General features: G+C 24.9%; 1 protein-coding gene across 3 annotated transcripts in view; it reads right to left on the reverse strand.

Moving 5' to 3' along the window:
• Positions 1–20,226, reverse strand: part of LOC136088947 (receptor-type tyrosine-protein phosphatase alpha-like) — a 165,485-nt gene that overhangs the window by 40,688 nt on the left and 104,571 nt on the right. For all 3 annotated transcript variants that reach the window (XM_065814232.1, XM_065814231.1, XM_065814233.1), the window contains 9 exons: positions 18,874–19,021; positions 8,867–8,967; positions 8,553–8,742; positions 8,339–8,441; positions 7,910–8,159; positions 7,683–7,737; positions 7,494–7,581; positions 7,257–7,423; positions 439–551 (listed from right to left, as the gene is read on the reverse strand). In XM_065814232.1, the coding sequence (XP_065670304.1) occupies positions 439–551; positions 7,257–7,423; positions 7,494–7,581; positions 7,683–7,737; positions 7,910–8,159; positions 8,339–8,441; positions 8,553–8,742; positions 8,867–8,967; positions 18,874–19,021 (1,215 nt within the window). The remainder of the gene's footprint in view (positions 1–438; positions 552–7,256; positions 7,424–7,493; positions 7,582–7,682; positions 7,738–7,909; positions 8,160–8,338; positions 8,442–8,552; positions 8,743–8,866; positions 8,968–18,873; positions 19,022–20,226) is intronic.

The following is a 20,226-nucleotide window of genomic DNA, read 5'->3' on the forward strand; positions in this document are numbered from 1 at the left end:
CTACTTTTAACTATTACTACTAATATTAATATTGTTATTATTATTATTATTTTTGTTATTATTGTTGTTGTTATTATTGTTATTATTATTATTATTATATTATTATTGTTATTATTATTAGTGGTATTATTAACACCGTTATTGTTATGTTATAAAGTTGTTATTAACATCGTTATTTTTATGTTATAAAGTTTATTATTTTTATTATATATTATGAAAATTAGCATTATAATTATTTGAATTAGATATTATTAACATTAGCAGGTGTTTACTTTATATTAGTAAATTTTGCTATTTGTAAACATCCTTGAATGTAAAATCTTATTTCAGAAATAAATTATTGATTGATTGATTGATTGATGTGAAAGCACTAAATATATTTTAGCTGAAAGTATTTAAATATCAATAAATACCATAATAACAACAATTAAAAATTACATCATTAAGAATGATTCTTTGAAACAGGGTGTATGTTTGACCAGCAACCAGTTTACCATTTACATATGTTTGATTATCTTGAAACTCTTTGGTTGAAAATACTTCATCGTTGCCTAAAAAAATTATTATGTTATTTACCTCAAAAATTCTCAAAAATATTATATACAAGACTTTTTCTAAAATTAAAACAACTGAATATTATTTAAAATGATTACAAATAAGAACAACATTCTTTCATAATTAAGTTGCTGTTTTTTCTCAAAATTATATATATATAAAAACAATAACAAAATTTATTATTATTACATTACTTCTGATATATAGAGGTTATGAGTTGGGTAGTGCTTGTAGGTAATAGGAATAGAAACTAAATTTAAGAAAATCTTTTTTAATATATATTGAGTATTGTTGGATGATGGATGGAATATATATATATACACATACATATACGTATATGTATATGTATATATGACCAGGCACACTGTATTTTGTTTTGACAACTTAACAAAAGCATGGCATGTTTTGATAATTAGCGTGTTTTAAAAATGCGCTAAAAAAACCAAGCTGAAGGGAAAATAAACCATAAAATGAAAAGACAAAAAAATCTTAAAAAATAATAAACCAGTAAAATAAAAAACATTTTTCATCTAAATTAATTGCTCAAACCTAGTAACTGATTTAATTTAGAAGTGTCTCAATTAAAAAATTGATTTAATTTAAAAGGGTCTCAATTAATAGTTTAAAGTTAATAATTTCTTTGATATTGTTACAATAGTGTAGAACATAAGATGTATCAAAATTGTATCTTTGAAGCTGCGACTGTTGGTTCAGCGTTGAATATTGGTTTAAATTCTTTTAACAGATTATTTTTTGCTAAGTAGACATTAAAAAATATCAAAGTTTTAAATTTCAAAAAAACTGTTTCAGCAATATGCTGTTGATGCTTATGTTAAAATTGAAGACCAGCGCCTTGCTTTCACCAGAAATAACCAAAACAAACTGAGAAGTGAGCAGTATGATGTTTTACACAAACATGTAAACAACCTTGGAAATGATCATAATGTTAGACCAGGGCGTGTTGTAGTTTTGCCATCAACTGGACAATGGACCTTTGTCTTCTGAGGTACAGATATTAAGATTTAAAGTTTATTTTAGTTTATAGTTTTGGTTTAGTTCATAGTTATTTTTAGTTTACTTTTAGTTAGTTTTAGTTTCAGTTATCTTTTTTCTTACTTTAGACAACTTTATGGAGGAAATGAGGGGAATAGATAAAAAAATTATAATTATATTTATTTATATGTAAAAAAATTTTTATCGATTATTGAAAGGTATATTTTTTGTCTTTAGTGTCTGGTAGAAGCATAACTGGTAGGGCTGTTTTAAATTTTATATATTTTGTATGGAGAAATATGTGCAATAGGTGAAAGAATTATTTAATATAAGTATGACATTTTTAAACTCTTCGCATTTTACTCATATTTTCATTAAAATAAAATTTTTCACATGTTTAAGCCTTTTTAATTTACTCATTTTTTTTTTTTAGTATTTTTATTATTTTCTTCATCCTGTAAAAATGGTGAGGTTATGCTTTATATTTTGTTTAAATAAAATTGCAAATATTTATAATTTTTATTATATCCTTCTATTTGAAATTTTAGAGTTGTTAACATTTGAGAGCTTTTGTGATTTTAGATTCGTTAACATTTGAGCAGTACAGAAATTATCACTCCCAACACCTAGGGTCTCTCTCGGAGAGGTCCTTCAATAAGTGGTGTAGTAGTGGCAGTATGGATGAGCCCTCCTTTAAATGGAGGGCTCATCCATACCGAGGTGTTGGGAGACACTGAAGAAAAAACAGCAACCAAAAGGTTGTAAATATCTTCTATCAGTGAAGATATTCATAACTTTTTTGTTGCTGCTTTTTCATCAGTGATTTATTTTTATTTTTTTTTGTTTTATAATTTATTTTTTTTAATTTGTAATTTTTTTTTTAATAATATATTATGTTGTATATATAATTTGTTTTGGTCATTTTTGATTAAAATTTTAATTGTTTTTTCACTAATTAAACTTAAATATAGTTAAATTGATTCATTACCCAATTATCATAATATAATGATGCTACATTCTATTGTTAAAAATAACTAATTGGTAGTTTAATTTATTGAACTCACTACTTTTAAAATTTACTATAAGCCAAGACAGTATTTAGCTATATAAATGCAACTTATTTACGTCTCAATTTGATTTTTTATCTTTTTATTTTTTATGTTTATAGTTTGGCTCCTTGAAGCATTTTATATTTTGCTTTTTAATTAAAATATTTTAAATCCATTATGATGTCTTTTAAATTAAACTAAAGTTTACTAAAAGCCATAAAATAACGTTATTAAACAACATTGACAAGCTGCATCATGACAGCAACTGAAATATGATAACAGGTTACCGAAAAGCAGGTCAATTGTTTTCCAGTTTTTTTTCCTTTATGTTTACTTATCTGTTACAATTTTTATTTTAGGTTTGTCATATGACGCATTAATGCAATATAAAAGATCAAAGTTTACATATTTTTTTAAATTTGTTATACACATATTTGATAGTAAATTAAATTTTTTTGTTTGAAACGTATTTGTACTCAATTGCTTAGTTATTTTTAATAAATTTATTTAGTTGTGTGCATTTAACATTTTTTTAAAAATTTTTGTTTTTTAAAGAACAATGAATCAAGGGGATATGAAAAAATTAATAACTCCTGTATAATATAAGTTCACTTCATATTAATTTTAGTAATTAATTAAAGTTCATTTGATAAATAATTTAGCAAGAATTTAGCTTTACTTTTTCGTCAATTTAAAGCATGATGAAGTGTTATTATTTTGTGTCAGTAACTAAAAACATATTGTGTTGAACATAGGAATGTCGAGAAAAATGGTTTTGCCTTAAACTGATATGACCTATGTCAGTTGTAAATTACTCGAATAATGTTAAATAATTGGTACATTATTTTACCTCATACTTTTTGTGTTAATTTTACAGATGGTTTATTTTTTTCAATTTGAAGGCGTTTTTCTAAAAGGGTATTAGTTAAGGTTTTGCAACTTTAAATTGTGGAAAACAACCACTATAAATTAATTATGAAACAGACCAACCATAACCTGTATTACGGATTGCTTTCTGCAAGTTACATATTAAATTTGATTTATCCAATCTAATAAAAAAAAATAGTTTGGATCAATCATAACTAATAAGTTTGTTGATTGTTTTCAATGATTTGTTTATTATGAGTAAGTTGGTGTCATCAGAATATACTATAATATTTTTTATAGTATATTTTGATGACACATTTAAATTTAGGTTAGAATGCAAGCATATAAGAGCATCAGCTTTTTTAGCTCAGTAGAGCATTGTTTGATAATATAGCCATTTATATTTATATCAGTTATATTGAAATCATTAATGTATTATTTAGATTCTGAAACTCTAAACACTATATAAGGAGAATGATAAGTAATCTTATGAGACTGCAAAGATCATCTTTATAAAAGTGTGAACCAATGTTCAGATGAAGGTACAATTGAGAACTTGATTTTACAGTTTTATATAACAAGAAGATTAAGGATATCTTTATATTTGCAGTTTTTAGACTATAATATAATAACCAATTATTACAATTTAAATTATTTAAAAATAAGTTTTAAAAGTTATTTTTTGCTAACAATTTTCTTTCTTTTTAGTATAATATACTTCTTCCTGTTAGTATAATATAGCAGAAAGCTGTAGTAGTTCGAAAACTACAAGTGAAATTGACAGTAATTAATTTCACTTATACACATACATTATTTAGTTTTGCTAGGTAAATAAATTAAATTTAAGATTGCAAATCATATAGCTCTATTTATCAATGTTTTGAATAAGTTCAAGCTTTCACTTTTGATGATAAAATCAGGTAGTAATTGATTACAGTTTTTAACAACTTCTCCTCTGATTTTGAAATTATGGCCCCTTGTGTTAGGATGATACGAGGCTAAAATATTACTATCTAGCTCTATATTATTTATTTTTTTAATGCTTGTACATTTGAATTAAGCAGCCTATTTTATTTTTTCTTCCAGTGTGCTTAAGCAGAGTATTTTAATTTTTGTTTCATAACTTTGTTTTCAAATCTAGGATATCCATTCAGAGGCGTAACATTGAACTTTTTCAAGTGCATAAATATCACTTTTAAGGTATGGGCACCATGTTTGTATCGTAAATTCTAGATGAGGTCTTATATATCTTACATATAGAATATTAAACATTTTATTGTTGATGTAATTAAATTTTTTTTTCAGCATTCCAAGCATTGAATAAGCTTTTGAAGTACAATTGGTAACAGGACTTTTCCATTTGAGATTTGATGACATTGTAATTCAAGATCTTTTTCAGTATCAGAGACTGCTATTAATGTCACCTAGTTTATAAAGTTTATACAGTGAAAGTTATTCTTTCCAAAGTGCAAAATATGACATTGTCCCCTATTAAATTGTAATTGCCAGATCTCAGACCAGCTGGGGGCTTGGTTAATTAATAATTCTGAAGCAATTGACCATTCTCAGAGATAGCTGCTTTCCTGATTAACTTAGTGTCATCTGCAAAGAGCTTACAGTGTTCTAAAACCTCTGGTAAACCGTTGATATATGTAATGAATAGAGAAATTACTGATTCTTGGAATCATAGTTGGTGGGAATACCACTTGTAGTTGTTCTATCTATAGTTGCTAGCAATTAGCATGTTTTCTTTTTTAATACTGGTTATGTCTGCCAATTTTAATTTAATTGGCACTCTTCCAGTTTTGAGCAATTTTTCAAAAATTATAGCAAGCAGTAAAGCAAAGGAAGATGCACATTGTTTTAATAATAATGATTTTACCATATCTGGTCTTGGAGATTTATATTCATTTAACTGAAAAAGTTTTTCTTTTATTAACTTCACAGTTATTATATTATCTATTTTTGTGTCACATGGGTAAAATAAAAAGTAATTTTTTAGAATCAGTAAACTATTGGTATCCTCCCTAGTAAAAACTAATTTGAAGTGATCATAATGTTAACTATTTGGTTAGGTTCTTTAATTAGTTTATTATTAAATGTTAAAGACTGATAGTATTTTTAAAATTATGTTTGCTGTTAACATATTTAAATAGTAGTTTTGGATTGTGGGTTGATTTTCTTACAAGATTCTTTTCAAATAAGCGTTTTGCTTGTAGTACTTTACTTTTTAAGTCTTTGCATACTGCTTTGTATTTTAGTTTGCATTTTTTTTGCCATAAAAGTTATAACATACATTCATATGAATGTATGTTATAACTTTTATGGCAAAAAAAAGTCTCACTGGTAATTTTGTTACTTTACTTTTTTAAAAACTTTTAAATGTTACCTAAATGTTAAAAACATTTTCAGAAGTAAATTTATTCATTCACTGATCTATGGCTTCAGGCCTTGTTAAGAAACGTTACTCAACTCTCATTTTACATATGAAATAGCAATTTGCGTACGTGTTTTGCGAAATGACAATTAGCGTACGTGTACAACAGTTTTACATTAACCAAAAACTTTTTAATTTTGGAATATATAAATTATCTTTTAATATTATGTGTGTGACATTTATTCAGAAAATACTAGATTGAAAAAAAAAGCATTTAACTGCAACTGTGGATATTTTAAACAATTTTTTTTTAAAAAAGACTTTGAGTTGAATATGATTTTAAAAATTTATATTTAGTTTTAAAGGAATGTAAAATAAATAGCAAAAAGTAAAATGTAAAACATAGTTTCAACAAGTGTAAAATAGTTTTGCAATATTTATTAAAAAATAATTTTTTACAAACATAAATTATTGTAGATTTTGTAACTTTTCATTGTAGATTAAAATAAATGAAAGCAATTAAAAAACTTTATTTTTCTCTTTTAAAAAAGGAGAAGTGTTTTACTTTAAAAGAACTCTTTTTACAAATGTATTTTAAGTTCTTTGTTCCTTATTAATTCTATATCGTGTAAAGTTTTGATGTAATTTATTTATGATTGTAAATTTTGTTTATGAATATTTTTTTGATAACTAAATCTTTCTACAAATTGTTTATAATAAATTAAAAATATTACGGTGAATAAAAAAAAAAAATAACAAATAAGTTATAATAAAAAAAGATTATGTTAAGAATAAGATTGTTTTAAGAAATAAATTATAGGAAAATATAATCTTCATCAAATACCAAATTTAGATTTCATCAGTAGTTTTTGTTATATTCATTTAAATGAATTTTAACGCAGTTTAAAATTAAATTTAATTACATCATGGTACTTTAAAAAACGCTAATGACACAATTTAACTTTTAACAATGTAAATATCAAAGCTGAGTTAAAGTTACATTTATTGGTGTTACGTGTTTTCGTTACACAATAAATACTCATAACAAGGCCAGGTAATATGGTATATCATTGATATAATAAATCATTCTTTGATTCAATAAATAATGAATCGTGTAAACTATTACAATTTACATTTAGCATACATCTAATAATCATATGTTTTGTTTATGTTTTCTCAAAAGTTTCTTACATTTGATCTTTTCACAGCCAAACAAACATTATTTCAAAGATTTTTTAAAACAAATGGAATATCAGAAAATCTTTCACACATTTCAAATCTTTTAAGTGAACAGAAACAATTAAAATAATAATAAAAAAAAAGTTAAAAAAAAGCTGACAAAAATGTTTTTTTAACCCAAATTTATTAACCTAATAAGTTTTCTTTTTTATATATATATATAAAAAAAGACTTACCTAAAACAAAATTACTGTATTTTTCATACATGGAAGCATTAAATGAAGCAGCAATGTAAGGTTCATTATAATCTGCAGTTTCATAAACTTTAAAGTCTTTATAAGTAGATGTAGCATTTTTAATGATTGTACTCATGTTAATTTTCATTACAACAACTTCATAAATCCTTAAATTGAATGTTAAATAACTAATATATATGAAATTTTTTTTAATAAAACTTAAAAAACAATGTTTACTTTGTATTTGAAGGTCCTTCGACTAAAGTAATGATATGACCATGACGTTTATCCCATTTTAAAATATTTTTGGGTAGTGTTTTGCGATCTAAAGAATATCAGTGAAATAAAAAAAGTATTGTTAAAATTTATATTGAATATTATATTATAAACTATTAGTTGAAAAAATAGTCAACATTGATGCGTTACCTATAGTCAACATTGATGCGTTACCGTAATATGTTAAGTTGCTAAACAAATTATCCTAAAAGTAATCATATAAAAAATTAAACTTAAAAAAATATATATTTTCAAACAAAACAAGTCAAAAATCACAAACAAACAAAACTCAAAAAACTCAAATTCAAAATTCTACACAACATATAAAATTGAACAATTGAGTTTGATTTAATACAAAAACAAAATCCAACAAAAACCTTCATGTTAATGACAGCACGAATATAAAGAAACAATTTCCTAAGTGTAGACAGCCTAGCATTTAAACTATTCACTGTTTCTGAACCTTCATAAAATTTTAAAGAGCTAGAAGTAAAGTTATTTGAAGAAAATTTTGCAGCCAAAAAATAGGAAAGATTTAATGAATCAGCAGTAGATTGATCTTTTAAAATCAATGTGTCCATATTCAGTGAAGATATGTTCTCATATGCAATAAATATCTCATAAAAGCTATAAATATTAAAAAAATTCATTATCATTTATAGTAACAAACTTTTTACAACTTCTAGGTTATTTTTTTATATATAGAAATTATGGTTTCTATATAAAAAAAGGTAACAAAAATATATCAAATATATAATAAATATGAAAAAACTCTATATATCTAATATATAACAAAAATGGAAAACCTGACAGGTCCATTGATATCAGATACACTATAAAACTGACATTCAAATATTTCAGTGTAGTTATCAAAGTATTTTAACACATTATATGTTGGTGCTGGAGGTGCTAGAACAAAAATAATCATAAAAACACTGTCACAATTCACAAAACAACATAATATTACAAGTAATTAAAACATTTAAAATGTATGAAGGTTAACAAATTAAAAAAACTTACAAAATGGTTTGGAATAATGCTGTTTACTTTCTCCTTTAATAGAATAATCTTCCTCATACACAGCATCTACAGATATGTTAAAAATGACTGCATGAAAGTCAATTTCAATGATAATGTTTGTATTAACTGTTTCCGTTGTATTGAAAAAAAAGAATGAGCTGTTGTATGGCTTCAATGATTGGAGATTTATCTGATTTGACAAAAAATATAAATATAACTAAAAAAATGAAACTTTTTGGTGTTTTATTGAATACTATAATTATTATGTAAACATTTGATTTTTTTATTAAATGAAGTAATAAAATAAAAGTTACTTTATATTTTAGAATTGGAACTGGAGAATCTGGTTTCTTCCAAATTAATACTAACTTTTTGCTTTCATCACTTATATTTAATTGAGCAGGAGCATCTAAAGCTAAATCAAAAAATTTGATTTAACAATTATAAATTGTCTTTATTAATTAGCAAACTTTAATGAACTCTATTTAAATAACTTATTTTTTTAAAATAATGCTGTCATACTAATATATATTGATGCATGTAATACATTGCATTAAATCCATATTATAAGCTTTAATTGCTTTATTTGTAATTATTTAAATGCATTACTTGCAATTAAAAATAGGTATTGGTGTAGTAAATCATATGCTACAGTGGTGTCATGGTAGAGTGCTTGCCTCATAAGCAAGAAGCTCTGAGTTTGATCCCCACCATGTCTCTGGTAGTAACGCACTTAACTTGTTTCTCTGCACAGCGGCATTGTTCGCCAAGGTTTGTGTTTCAGAGATATAGAGTTGAGAGATTGTAACCACAACGAATATAGCCTCCTTGACTGTAAGGCTTTCAGGGCCTTAGGGAAGTGATTTAAAATTAAAAAAAAAAAAATTTGAATAACTTTTAATTTTGCTCATAAATATAAATACATTTATAAGTTATTTGAAGAAGATTAGAAAATTTTCATTTTTAGATAAAATACTTTCCTGAAAATGTAACATAATGAGACTTTTCTAAAAATCTGGTATAGTGAACAGCTTAGTATAACATTTGGTGCAATGAACAGTTTTTCAAATTTTAATAGAAGGATATAGATGGCTCACCAAAAGCTATTTAACAAGCTCCAAATAACTGTTGTAATTTTCTATATTCACTTTCTTAAAAGTCCCATTGACTTCTTTCCAAATATATTTAGCTAACACCTATAGTCGTGTACAAATACTCAAATTATAAGCACTAATAAAACTTTTATATTCAATTTGTCAAGTTTAACTAATAGAGCTAAACTTGGGCACAATTTGGGGCTTTTTTAGGAATATTTTAATATTGGAGCACAAAGTAAAGTAAACACAATTAATGCATATGCATTAGGATGTTGGAGTAAAATATTTAATAATACATGTTAAATTTCAAAAAGTAAATTACTTGAAATATTCTAAAAAAAGTCTGATAGACTTTAAATGATGCTTGAAATTGCAAGAAAACTTAGCTAGAACAAAAGTTTTAAAGAAACATTTAAAAAAAGACCTTGAAAATGTTTCTAATTACAAAATTGCTAGCGAAAAATACTACAGAAATTTACTGGATCCAACTTATGAAAAAATAAAATTTGCTCTCAAGGAATAGTTGGTTTAATCAGAAGCTGAAAGTGTGTCAGTCTGTCTTGATGCATGGTCATCATTTCATCATGGCTACCTGGTGATGATGGCTCACTTTATTTCCAAAGATTGGAACTGTGTCAAATTCTGCATCTCTTGTTCTCAATTTGATGAAATGCATACCGCAAAAAACATTTTCAACAAGATCAAAACAACAGCGGAGGAGTAGGAGATTTCCTCAAAAATTGAAATTCGCTTAATAGACAATGCAGCAAATATAAAGGCAGCCTTTAATGAACCAAGCTGTAATTATGTGTCAGCTGGATGCCTTAACCACTCCCTTTAACTTGTCATCAAAAAAGAACTATTTTCACATCCAATCATAGACAGACTGATTGCAAAGAGTCGAAAACTCTGTTCTTACTCATTCTACTGCTTTCTACACTGAACTTTACAGACAGCAAGAAATCCAAATGGATACAAAAGTCAGACTTGCTTTATAGCAATGTTGCTACAAGATTGAACTTTATTTATTATATGTTTGAGCAAACTTTACACCTAAAGCCACCCATTGCTGCCACCTTAATCAAATTTTCTTCAGTGGGAATTGAATTTTCTGGCCAAGATTGGAGCCTTGGTGAAAGTGGCAAACATTTTAAGTGTTTTTAAAGAGGCAACAAAAATGTTATCAGGTGTTGACTCTTGCATCAGTTCCTGTATTCCAATTATGATAACAATAATTAAAACTTTGGAAACAATCTCTAGCAAAATCAGTGTTCAGGAGTTGAAAATTGCTATAAAAAATGCAATGGAAAAACGTTTTTCAGCAGTTGCAAAAACAGAACATTATTCAGTTGCTACTCTACTCAATCCAAAATACAAATGGTATTTTTTTAGGTGCAAAATCCTAAACACGTTGTCATGTCCCAACTCAAATTCTATCTAGCAACAATAAAAACAACACATCGTTTGTTCATATAATGTCAAAAATTATTGCGCATCTCAAACCCAAATAGGACCAAATGCAGGTAAAATATAATATCCAAAAATTAAAATAATTAAAATCCAAAATAATAAAAGAAAAGCTATGAAAAAAAAGCAAATTCCAAAATCAAGTTAGCATTGACTAAGGTGGCAAAAAAGTACCTCACATCAACTCCAACATCTACAGATGTTGAAAGACTGTTTTCTACAGCTGGAGATATTCTCTCAAATGAAAGAAACAGAATACATTCAGGAAATTAGGAAAAACCTCTTTTTTGTCGATAAAATCTTCCAGTTGTTGGATTCTGTTATTAGTTATTTTTATTAATTTAATATTTTATTTAAATTAAAACTAACTTTAAAAAACAATGTATATATTTGTGATTTTCCGTTCCGGTTCCTGTTACTGTAAATCTCTGATAGAAGTGTTGACTGATAATTCAGAGTCACTTAAAATATGTTAACACTTAGATCAAAAATAGGGTTTGATGGTGCAACTGGTTAGTCAGTGTATAAGCAGGCAGATACAAATGAGGCTGCCAGGAATTTAGCAAATAAAGTATCTTTATTTATTACATGCTTTGTGCCATCAGACTTATATTTTTTTAAAGTTGCCAAGCAGCAGCTTGTTTGGAGGAATCACAAACTTTCATCAATAGTTTTAGAAAAAGAAGTGAAAAATGAGAGACAGCAGCGTGGCATCTCAACACTTCATGCCTGGATTAGGCTGTTTTTTAGTGTTTACTATGACATGCAGAGGTGCAGATTAAAGCTATTGTTGCCACCAGAAAAAAGGAAACAAAAGTTGCATTCTGCAATGAGATGGGTCTTGTTGTAGACCAGCCATGCTCTGGGGGTACTGCTACTTCAAATTATGGGAACACTGGCTGTTGTGTATTTCAGCAAGCTGAAAAATCTGATGAAATAATTGGTTTTAGTCCTGTTCTTATCAAAAGACTGCATGCAGTATTGTCAGTGATATCATCTGGATTTGATAATGAACTTAAAAAATTTTTTAAATATTGTTTTGAGACTATACCATATATATAATACACAGTTATATATATGGTATCCTACATCACAGACTTTACATAAAGTTCTAGTTCATGGACAACTAGTGGTAGAATTTTATAGCTTGCCTTTTGGCATAATGTTCGAAAAAGCCCAGGAAGCCTCAAATAAGTATTTAAAAAAAATAGGGAGTTCTTCACTAGAAAATGTGACAGAAAAAAAAACTATTTTGGATGTGTTTCATCACCTTTTGGGTCAAACTTTTATTGCTCAATACGGTAATACAAACAGTTCAAAAAAAGCTATTCTGACTACAGATGCAATTGCTCTGTTGAAAAAGTCCAGTATTTTGTGCTTTTTTTTCACTTTTTAGTGATAACTTTGTAATAAATGTCTTTGCAAATTAGTGTATGTGTATAACAATAAATTTTTAATTACCTATTCCATTTTTATTTTTTTGTCAATACATACAAAAAAAACTTTAAAGTATATTTTAAGTATATCATTTAGGTTTTTAATCATAGTTTTTTTTGTTTTGATTTATTGTCAAGTTTTGGCTAGAAATTGGCCATTTTAACAAGCTATGGTTTTTTATTACTAAGCAGAGTAATAATAAAAATTCTACTCTCTAGTGTTGCTAAATGTCTGAGCATGCCGCTAGAATAAAAACATTTTTAAAGATATTTTTCAATTTTATGAACTGTTATAACCAAATATTATATTGTTTACTAAATAAATTATTAACTATAACTATCAACTAAACTATGATTATTAACTATTTTATTAACAAACAATAACAGCTATCAGAGTTGATTTAATAATATTATTTAATATTTAATATATTTATTACAATCATTATTTGGAAACACATTATCACAATTTTCATTAAAATATTTACACAGATTGAGATTGTTACTTTTTTATCTACATTCCAAGTTATTCACCTCCCAAGGCGGAGAAGATCACTACAGTCAAAGAGGCTATTTTATTGCGGTTACATACCTCTCTCAACTCTTTAACTCCAAAACACAAAACTTTATGAACAACTTTATGACGGCTGCGCAGAGAAACAAGTTCGTTTATCTGAATTTAAAGTTCAAATTTGAAGTTCAATTGAAACTTCAGTTACTTTCTCCCATTCTCCAGCCTTCTTTTTCCCATTTCTCATTGACATTTTTAATTATTAAAATATTACTTTTAAATCTAAAATAAATCAATACATTTAGGTTTAACATGAAAATTTTTTTTCTATAACATTTTAAAATTATGTTTAACCTTTTTAAAAAATAATTTGAAAAATTCTTGTTATAAATAATTGAATAACACAATAAAAAATATTTTTTTAATAAAGTTTAAGTAGAAAATTATACCAATTTTCAATATCATTTAACCAAAAAAATAAAAATTTACCAGATATGAAATAAAAATAAAACATAAATTTACCCAATAAAACCCAAACTTACCCAAAAAACCCCAGTGGGCTTCTTGCTTACAAGGCTCTACCACTACACCACTAACGCATAAAAACTTAAAGTTAATAAACCTGTTATGTAAAGTATATTAGTAGAAATACCTTCAATATAAGAGAATTTTTTTTTTGAATAAAGAAATGAAATCAGTAATAAATTATCTTTTTTTACAACATAATTGAAACTTTATTTAGTCTGCCCTAGCATTTCAGGGACTATTTCATTCCTAAAAATTTGGGTTAATTGACTCAAAATAGTAATTTAAAAAAAAAAAAATTCAGAGTCCAAGGAGTCCCTATTTTGTGACCCTGGAATCCAGCATCCTGGAGTCGCTAAAAATCAATAGGACTTGACATTCCTGCATTTCTTCAAGTTTTTAATGTTTTGACCTTTTCCATCTATTTTCTAATGTTTCCATCTATCCTTTTTACCTACAATAAACTCTTTAGCTTCTCAATTTTCGTGGCTTTATGTTGAATTTTTTAAACATTTATCAATTTTACCTTTTTTTACAATTTTTATTTAAAAGATTCCATATTACTGCACCATATTCAAGATGAGATCATACTAATGTTTTGTTTGAAATTTTTACTGAATATTCATTTAAATTTTTGTTTTTTGTTTTTAATCTATTTGTTTAACAATAAAATTGAAGTAATAACAAATTTTTTCATAATTTTACAAAATTAAGTTCAGTGTCACTCATATCGTTAAAAACTAGTCATGAAGTGACACCTTAATAAGATAAACAATAAAACAAACAAACAAACAAAAATAATAAAATCAATAAAAGTAATATTAAAGATAACAAACTAAACAAAAATCAATAAAAAGAAAAACAATAATACATAAATAAGTAAGATTAATAGCTGAAAAATAGAATGAGTGGATGAGATGAATTGATGAGATTGCAAATAATGTATTAGATAACGCAGCGTTTAATGAGATATGATCAGAAGGATGATAAAATAGAAAATAAAGATATATTTAAATATTTAGATAAGACAAAAATATGAAAATACTTGAGTATTAATAACGAAAATAGTAAGAAGCAACACCACATTAAAAAAAAAAAAATTATATGAAAGTATAAAAATACACTAAAATACACAACAATACAAACAATATAAACTAATAAAACTTGAAAACTGTTCTTTTTCTTTTCTTTCAATAACTTTATTTTTTGGTGGTAGAAAAATCTAAGCCATTTTTAAATATTAATAAGGTTTTTATTGCTTTCCACTTTTGACTTTATTATGAACATTGTTTTTTTTAACATTGCTTTTACTTGCTTTGTTTTTTTAATGTTTTTTTATTCTTTAATATTTTTAATTATAATATTCAATGTTTCCTTGTTTGCTACTAATTAGGTTTTTTCAAATCTTCAATTTTAAATATTTTACTTTACATTATAATATTAACTAATAAAAAATATTTAAGAGCGCTTGATCATATGTTGTATATTTTCTTTATTTATTACATTTTCAATGTGATTTATCAGTCGTTAGTTGTGGTAATATATCAAGATCAAATTCTGATTGTGTTTTAATCATTTAATCATCGTAAAATTATTTAGTTTATAATCATGTTTTTGATTATTTTTACCAAAGTGCATGATTTTGCATTTATTTTCTTGTAATTAAATTTATTTAAACATTTATCCGACTACTTATTTTGTTCATTTAAATAGTTTTGAAGAATCCTCTTGGATTGTTTATGACATTTTTAAATCTCATAAATGTTTGTGCAGCTTAAATATATTTCTTTTTGATTTTCATAATTCAAACTTAATTGTCAATTGTTTTTTGTTTCATGTTGTTAAGAATAAGATCTGAAGATTTTGTGACATGAGTACTTTTCATTAAAATTTATATTATATAATGATAAGCTCTTGAAAGAAAATTTACATAGGAATCATTTAAGTTAATACACTCAAAAAAACAAAAAATTAAAATTTTTTTTTTTTTTTTTAAAACCGAAGTTATGATTAAATAACTTTGATCTTTACTAATACTTTTATATTATTAAAATGCTTTTAAATAAAGTAACAAATAGCGGATTATAATTTATTATATATAGTATTGATGAATATTATATATAGTTTTTTTTAATAATATAACTACATATTTTTTATGATAAAACCATTTTAAAAATATTTATCCATCATTATTTATTAATTTCTACAAATAAATGTATGTTTAAAAATGTATGTTTAAACAAAACATTCATTGGTTTAAAAAAAAGTTCAACTGTTTTTTTTTATTACATAACAATTTACTAGTTTTAAAACTTACTATTTTTAAATTACTAAAAAAACACTATAACTTAAATTAAATGTGCATATTTATTAAACAATCATAAGAAGTTGTTAGTTTATTTAAAAGATTTTACCATAATATTATAAAAACATTAGTAAAGTTAAAAGATAAAGCTATAGAGTGGTCTGCTCAGTCACTCGAACTGAACCCCATTGAAAATGCACTCAAAGAATTCAAAAACAATTTTGAATTCTTTGAGTGCATTTTATATTGAAGACATTTGTTCAATTTCATCAGCTAATGTCAAAAACAAATTACTGTACATCATTAATTGAATAATTTCTCTAATTATTCGATTTACTTCCAGATTGATACACCTAATTAAACCTCATTATCATTTTATTTCTTTGTGTTTTCTTTTTCTTTGTATTTTCGATGAAGATGATCTTTGAAGTTACTTAAATTGTCTATATGATCATAAAACTATATTCTCCATAATCACCTGGACAGGATTCCTGAAATTTTATAAAAAATGAGAAAGAACCAGTGTGAGTGTATCCATTAGAATTAGCATGTTATGTACTATCATGCTTTTTGTGATTAAAATATGCATCCTGACTACTGCTGGTCCATCATGCGCTATTTTCTAAAGTACGCATATAATAAGAGCTTTAAAACAAAGTTATTAAGAGATAAATGTTTTTTAATAAATTTTAATTGGAATTTTAATGAAATTAAAATGGAATTTAAGAGATAAAAGTTTTTTAATGGATTTTTTCTTTATAAATTTACGAACTTGTATTATTTTTAACATAACGTAATATAATTAAATAATAACGTAATATAATTAAAACTCAGAGCTGACCAAAAAATTTTAATTATTAAAAGTTTAAATGCATTTAAATTTAGCCTCACTCTACCTCTTGGTGTTCCTTCTTGTGCAACTTCTTTTTTTAACTGCAATAATTTTTTCTGTTTTATTTATCTAAATTTTTTTTTTTTTAAATCAGAGGTCTTTTTATCATTGCGAAAAATTGCTGCAAAAAAGGTATTCTCATAAATGTCCATTATTCTATAATGTCCATAAATGTCCTTATATCTTAATGTCCTAAATGTCCATTATTCAGCTTGCTGATTTTTATATTTTACCTTAAAAACTAGGTTTTAAAGGTTTCTGGTAAATTTGTCATTAACAAAACTCTATTGATTTTTCTTTAACTCATTACTTGAATCTAATAACACTTTCTAATATTCTGAATAAACAAGTTAATACATTTTTATTAATGCTAATCACTCTGGTTTCGGTTGCTAAAATTATTTATCACCTAAACTTTTATACAACTTGTGGTATGGACAAGAGTCCTGTCATGGTTTTGAGAGAAATTCTTTATAATAAGCAACATAAGAGGTCTTTATGTTGTGTATCTTGGAAAAGTATTGAATTATTCCTTTTCAAATTGCAGTTTTAAAAAACTCATTTTAAATCTTACCTTTCAAGTTTCTTTTTTAAATTTTTTGTTATTAGTTTAAAAAAGAAATTGGTGTTTTTTACAAAAACTTTTTATTTTTTTAATTTACTATTTTTCTTTTACATGTTTTTTTTTTTTAATTAAGATTTTTAACTTATTACCTTTGAAGAGATGTACACAATTTTACCCTTAGTAATGCCTTTAACAACAAAGTTCTTTGGTTGTTTTGGGCCAAAATTTTTGTTGAAAAAAAAAAAATCAACTGACAATGTTTAACTTATCAAGTAGGTGCTAGGGAATTATTGATAAAAAGGAGCAAAGGAGTAGAAAGTTGTTCTAAATGACTATTTTAAAAATATTTTTATTGTTTGTAATTTTTCAAACTTAAAACACACATGATTCAGGATATTAATAATTTTTGAATTAAATTTTCAGGAATTCAATAAGTAATTTAAGTATTTAAGAAAGTATGGGATGATTTTCTATAACTTTTATCACTTAAATTTTCTAAATGTGCGGAGTTGTCGTTGTGAATCTAAAAACAGTTTCAAGTTTTTACAAGTTCAGATACTAATTTTATATATATCCTGTATACCATTTATACCAAAGTTAATGTGAAACAAATGTACAAATAACTCAAGCACTTTGTTTTAAAAAAGCGATGTTTTAAGCAAATGTTTGCTGATTCAGCAATAAAAATGTTGTTTTTTTCAATATAAATATAATTTTTTAATGCAACCTATGCAACAATATATTTGTCTATTTGCTCTATTTGTTGTTTATACTATTATATATATATATATACATATATGCCCTAATAAAAAGTTGCCATTTTTTTATCAATTAGATCAGGCAGCCAATCTTAAATGTGATTCTTTTCTGTGACAATTAGGTGCTCAAAGTGGCTGGTGAATTTCAACTAAAACAAAACTAAGTTGATAACTGCAACCCCTTGACATTATACAGCTGATATTTCAATAATGATGATTAAAAATATGATGTATAAATAAAAAAATATGATGGCAACAAATACAGCCCTCTACTTTTTGTCTTTTTAGATAATCTTACACAACTGACCTTTTACAAAAACTATATAGTCAAAGCAAAGTTAACTTTGCATTGACTATATGGTTTTTTTAACCATAGAGTCAATGCATTTACCACACAATGTGGTATATAAAGTTAAATTTTTATATACCACATTGTGTGGTAATACCTTAAAGTTTTAGCAGTAGTTTATTTATTTACATCATAAAGATTTTAACTAATATATTTTTTTGGAATTTAAGCTCGGTAAGCAATAAAAAATAAAAAATAAAATACTTATTAACTATTTCTTATCTTAATTAGTTTATTATTTATCTTAAATTTATAATAACTTCATTTTAGTCATTTTAAAGTGAGACTGACTTGGTAATAGTGAGTACTTGTTTCATTATCACTCAATACTTTAAAAAAACTCACAATTATTGTTGTTAAATTTCAGTGTTGATAAATGCTTTTCTTTACACATGCATACTCAAAGAAATATAACTTACATTTTGTGCATCCTCTAACATGAATACGCATACAACAATTGTTGTTCCAAGATTTAGGCATTACTTTTATATACTTTGCTAGGTACAAACTTGGAAACCAGTTAATAGTATAAGGAAATATGCGCCCTTTACTTCCAATATATAAATTCTAAAAAAAAAATTATTAATAATAAGTAGTTAAATTTTCCTTTAAAATTTTTTACTCTTGAACTTTTATCCAAAAATTTTTTATTTAAAAATGCAACAGGTGTTGCCCTGTGAATCATGTTTACTTTTGAAATCAATCACTTCCATTACAGAATAATTTAACGTATTTAGAAACATTAGAATCAGCAAGTACGTTAATATTGGTGCAAAATGTAGATTTTATTATATATTAATTTAATTATAAAATTTAAATTTAACAAGAATAAAATTGAATATAACTGACTTCAATACATATTTAAACTATTGTATAAAAACATAAGCAAATAAAAAAACAAAAAAACTTGAAAAAAAAAATTAATTAAAAATGATGTGAAAGCAGGTTCAAATAAACTAGTAAACAATTAAATTCAAATTTTAATTATCAAATAGTTTTAAGTGGTAAAGCAAGATATTATAATAATAGAAAATAAAGTAATAATAATTATTAAAGATACTAATTATTAAAGATATTAGGAAAAGTATCAAAGTATCAAAGATATCAAGATGACAAGATATTATGTGGTAAACAAGATAGCAACTTAAAATTTTACTTTTGTTAATCCGAAGTTTCAATTCAAAAAACTAAACAAATCTTTAAAACAAACAATATAAAATATATTGAAAAAAAACTAAACACACATTAATAAAAGGTAAATAATGGAAAATTTAATAAACAACATACATTAGAGGTGTTAGTTTTTTAACAAAATTCTTTTATTAAATTGTGTGCTGACTAAAAAGTTGGGTAACAAAAAGTATATATTTAATTTTTTGAAAAAAATTAAATTTTCACTTTGCATTAACAGGTCCAATTTTTTACTAAGTTTGTAATTCTTCTAGTCATGAAATTTCTAAAAACCTAAGTGTGCTACAAACATGAATACAACATATTTTAAAGTTAACCATGTCTACACAACATCTAGAAAAAAATGAGTTTCTATCTCTATTGCATCTCCTTGCACTATACATTTTTAAATTTCAAACAAAAAAAATCAAGGGTAATTAACCACAAAAAAATGCAGATTATACTAAAAAGTAATCCAACTGTCATAGAAACCTATATTTGTTTTGTTAATATTGATTGAAATACACAACTCAAACTTTTTTTTAGATATGTTTTTATATACATAAATGTGTGTGTGTGTGTGTGTCAATATATATATATAT

The sequence above is a fragment of the Hydra vulgaris genome, chromosome 12 (assembly GCF_038396675.1).
Source record: "Hydra vulgaris chromosome 12, alternate assembly HydraT2T_AEP".
NCBI classification, from domain to species: Eukaryota; Metazoa; Cnidaria; class Hydrozoa; order Anthoathecata; family Hydridae; genus Hydra; species Hydra vulgaris.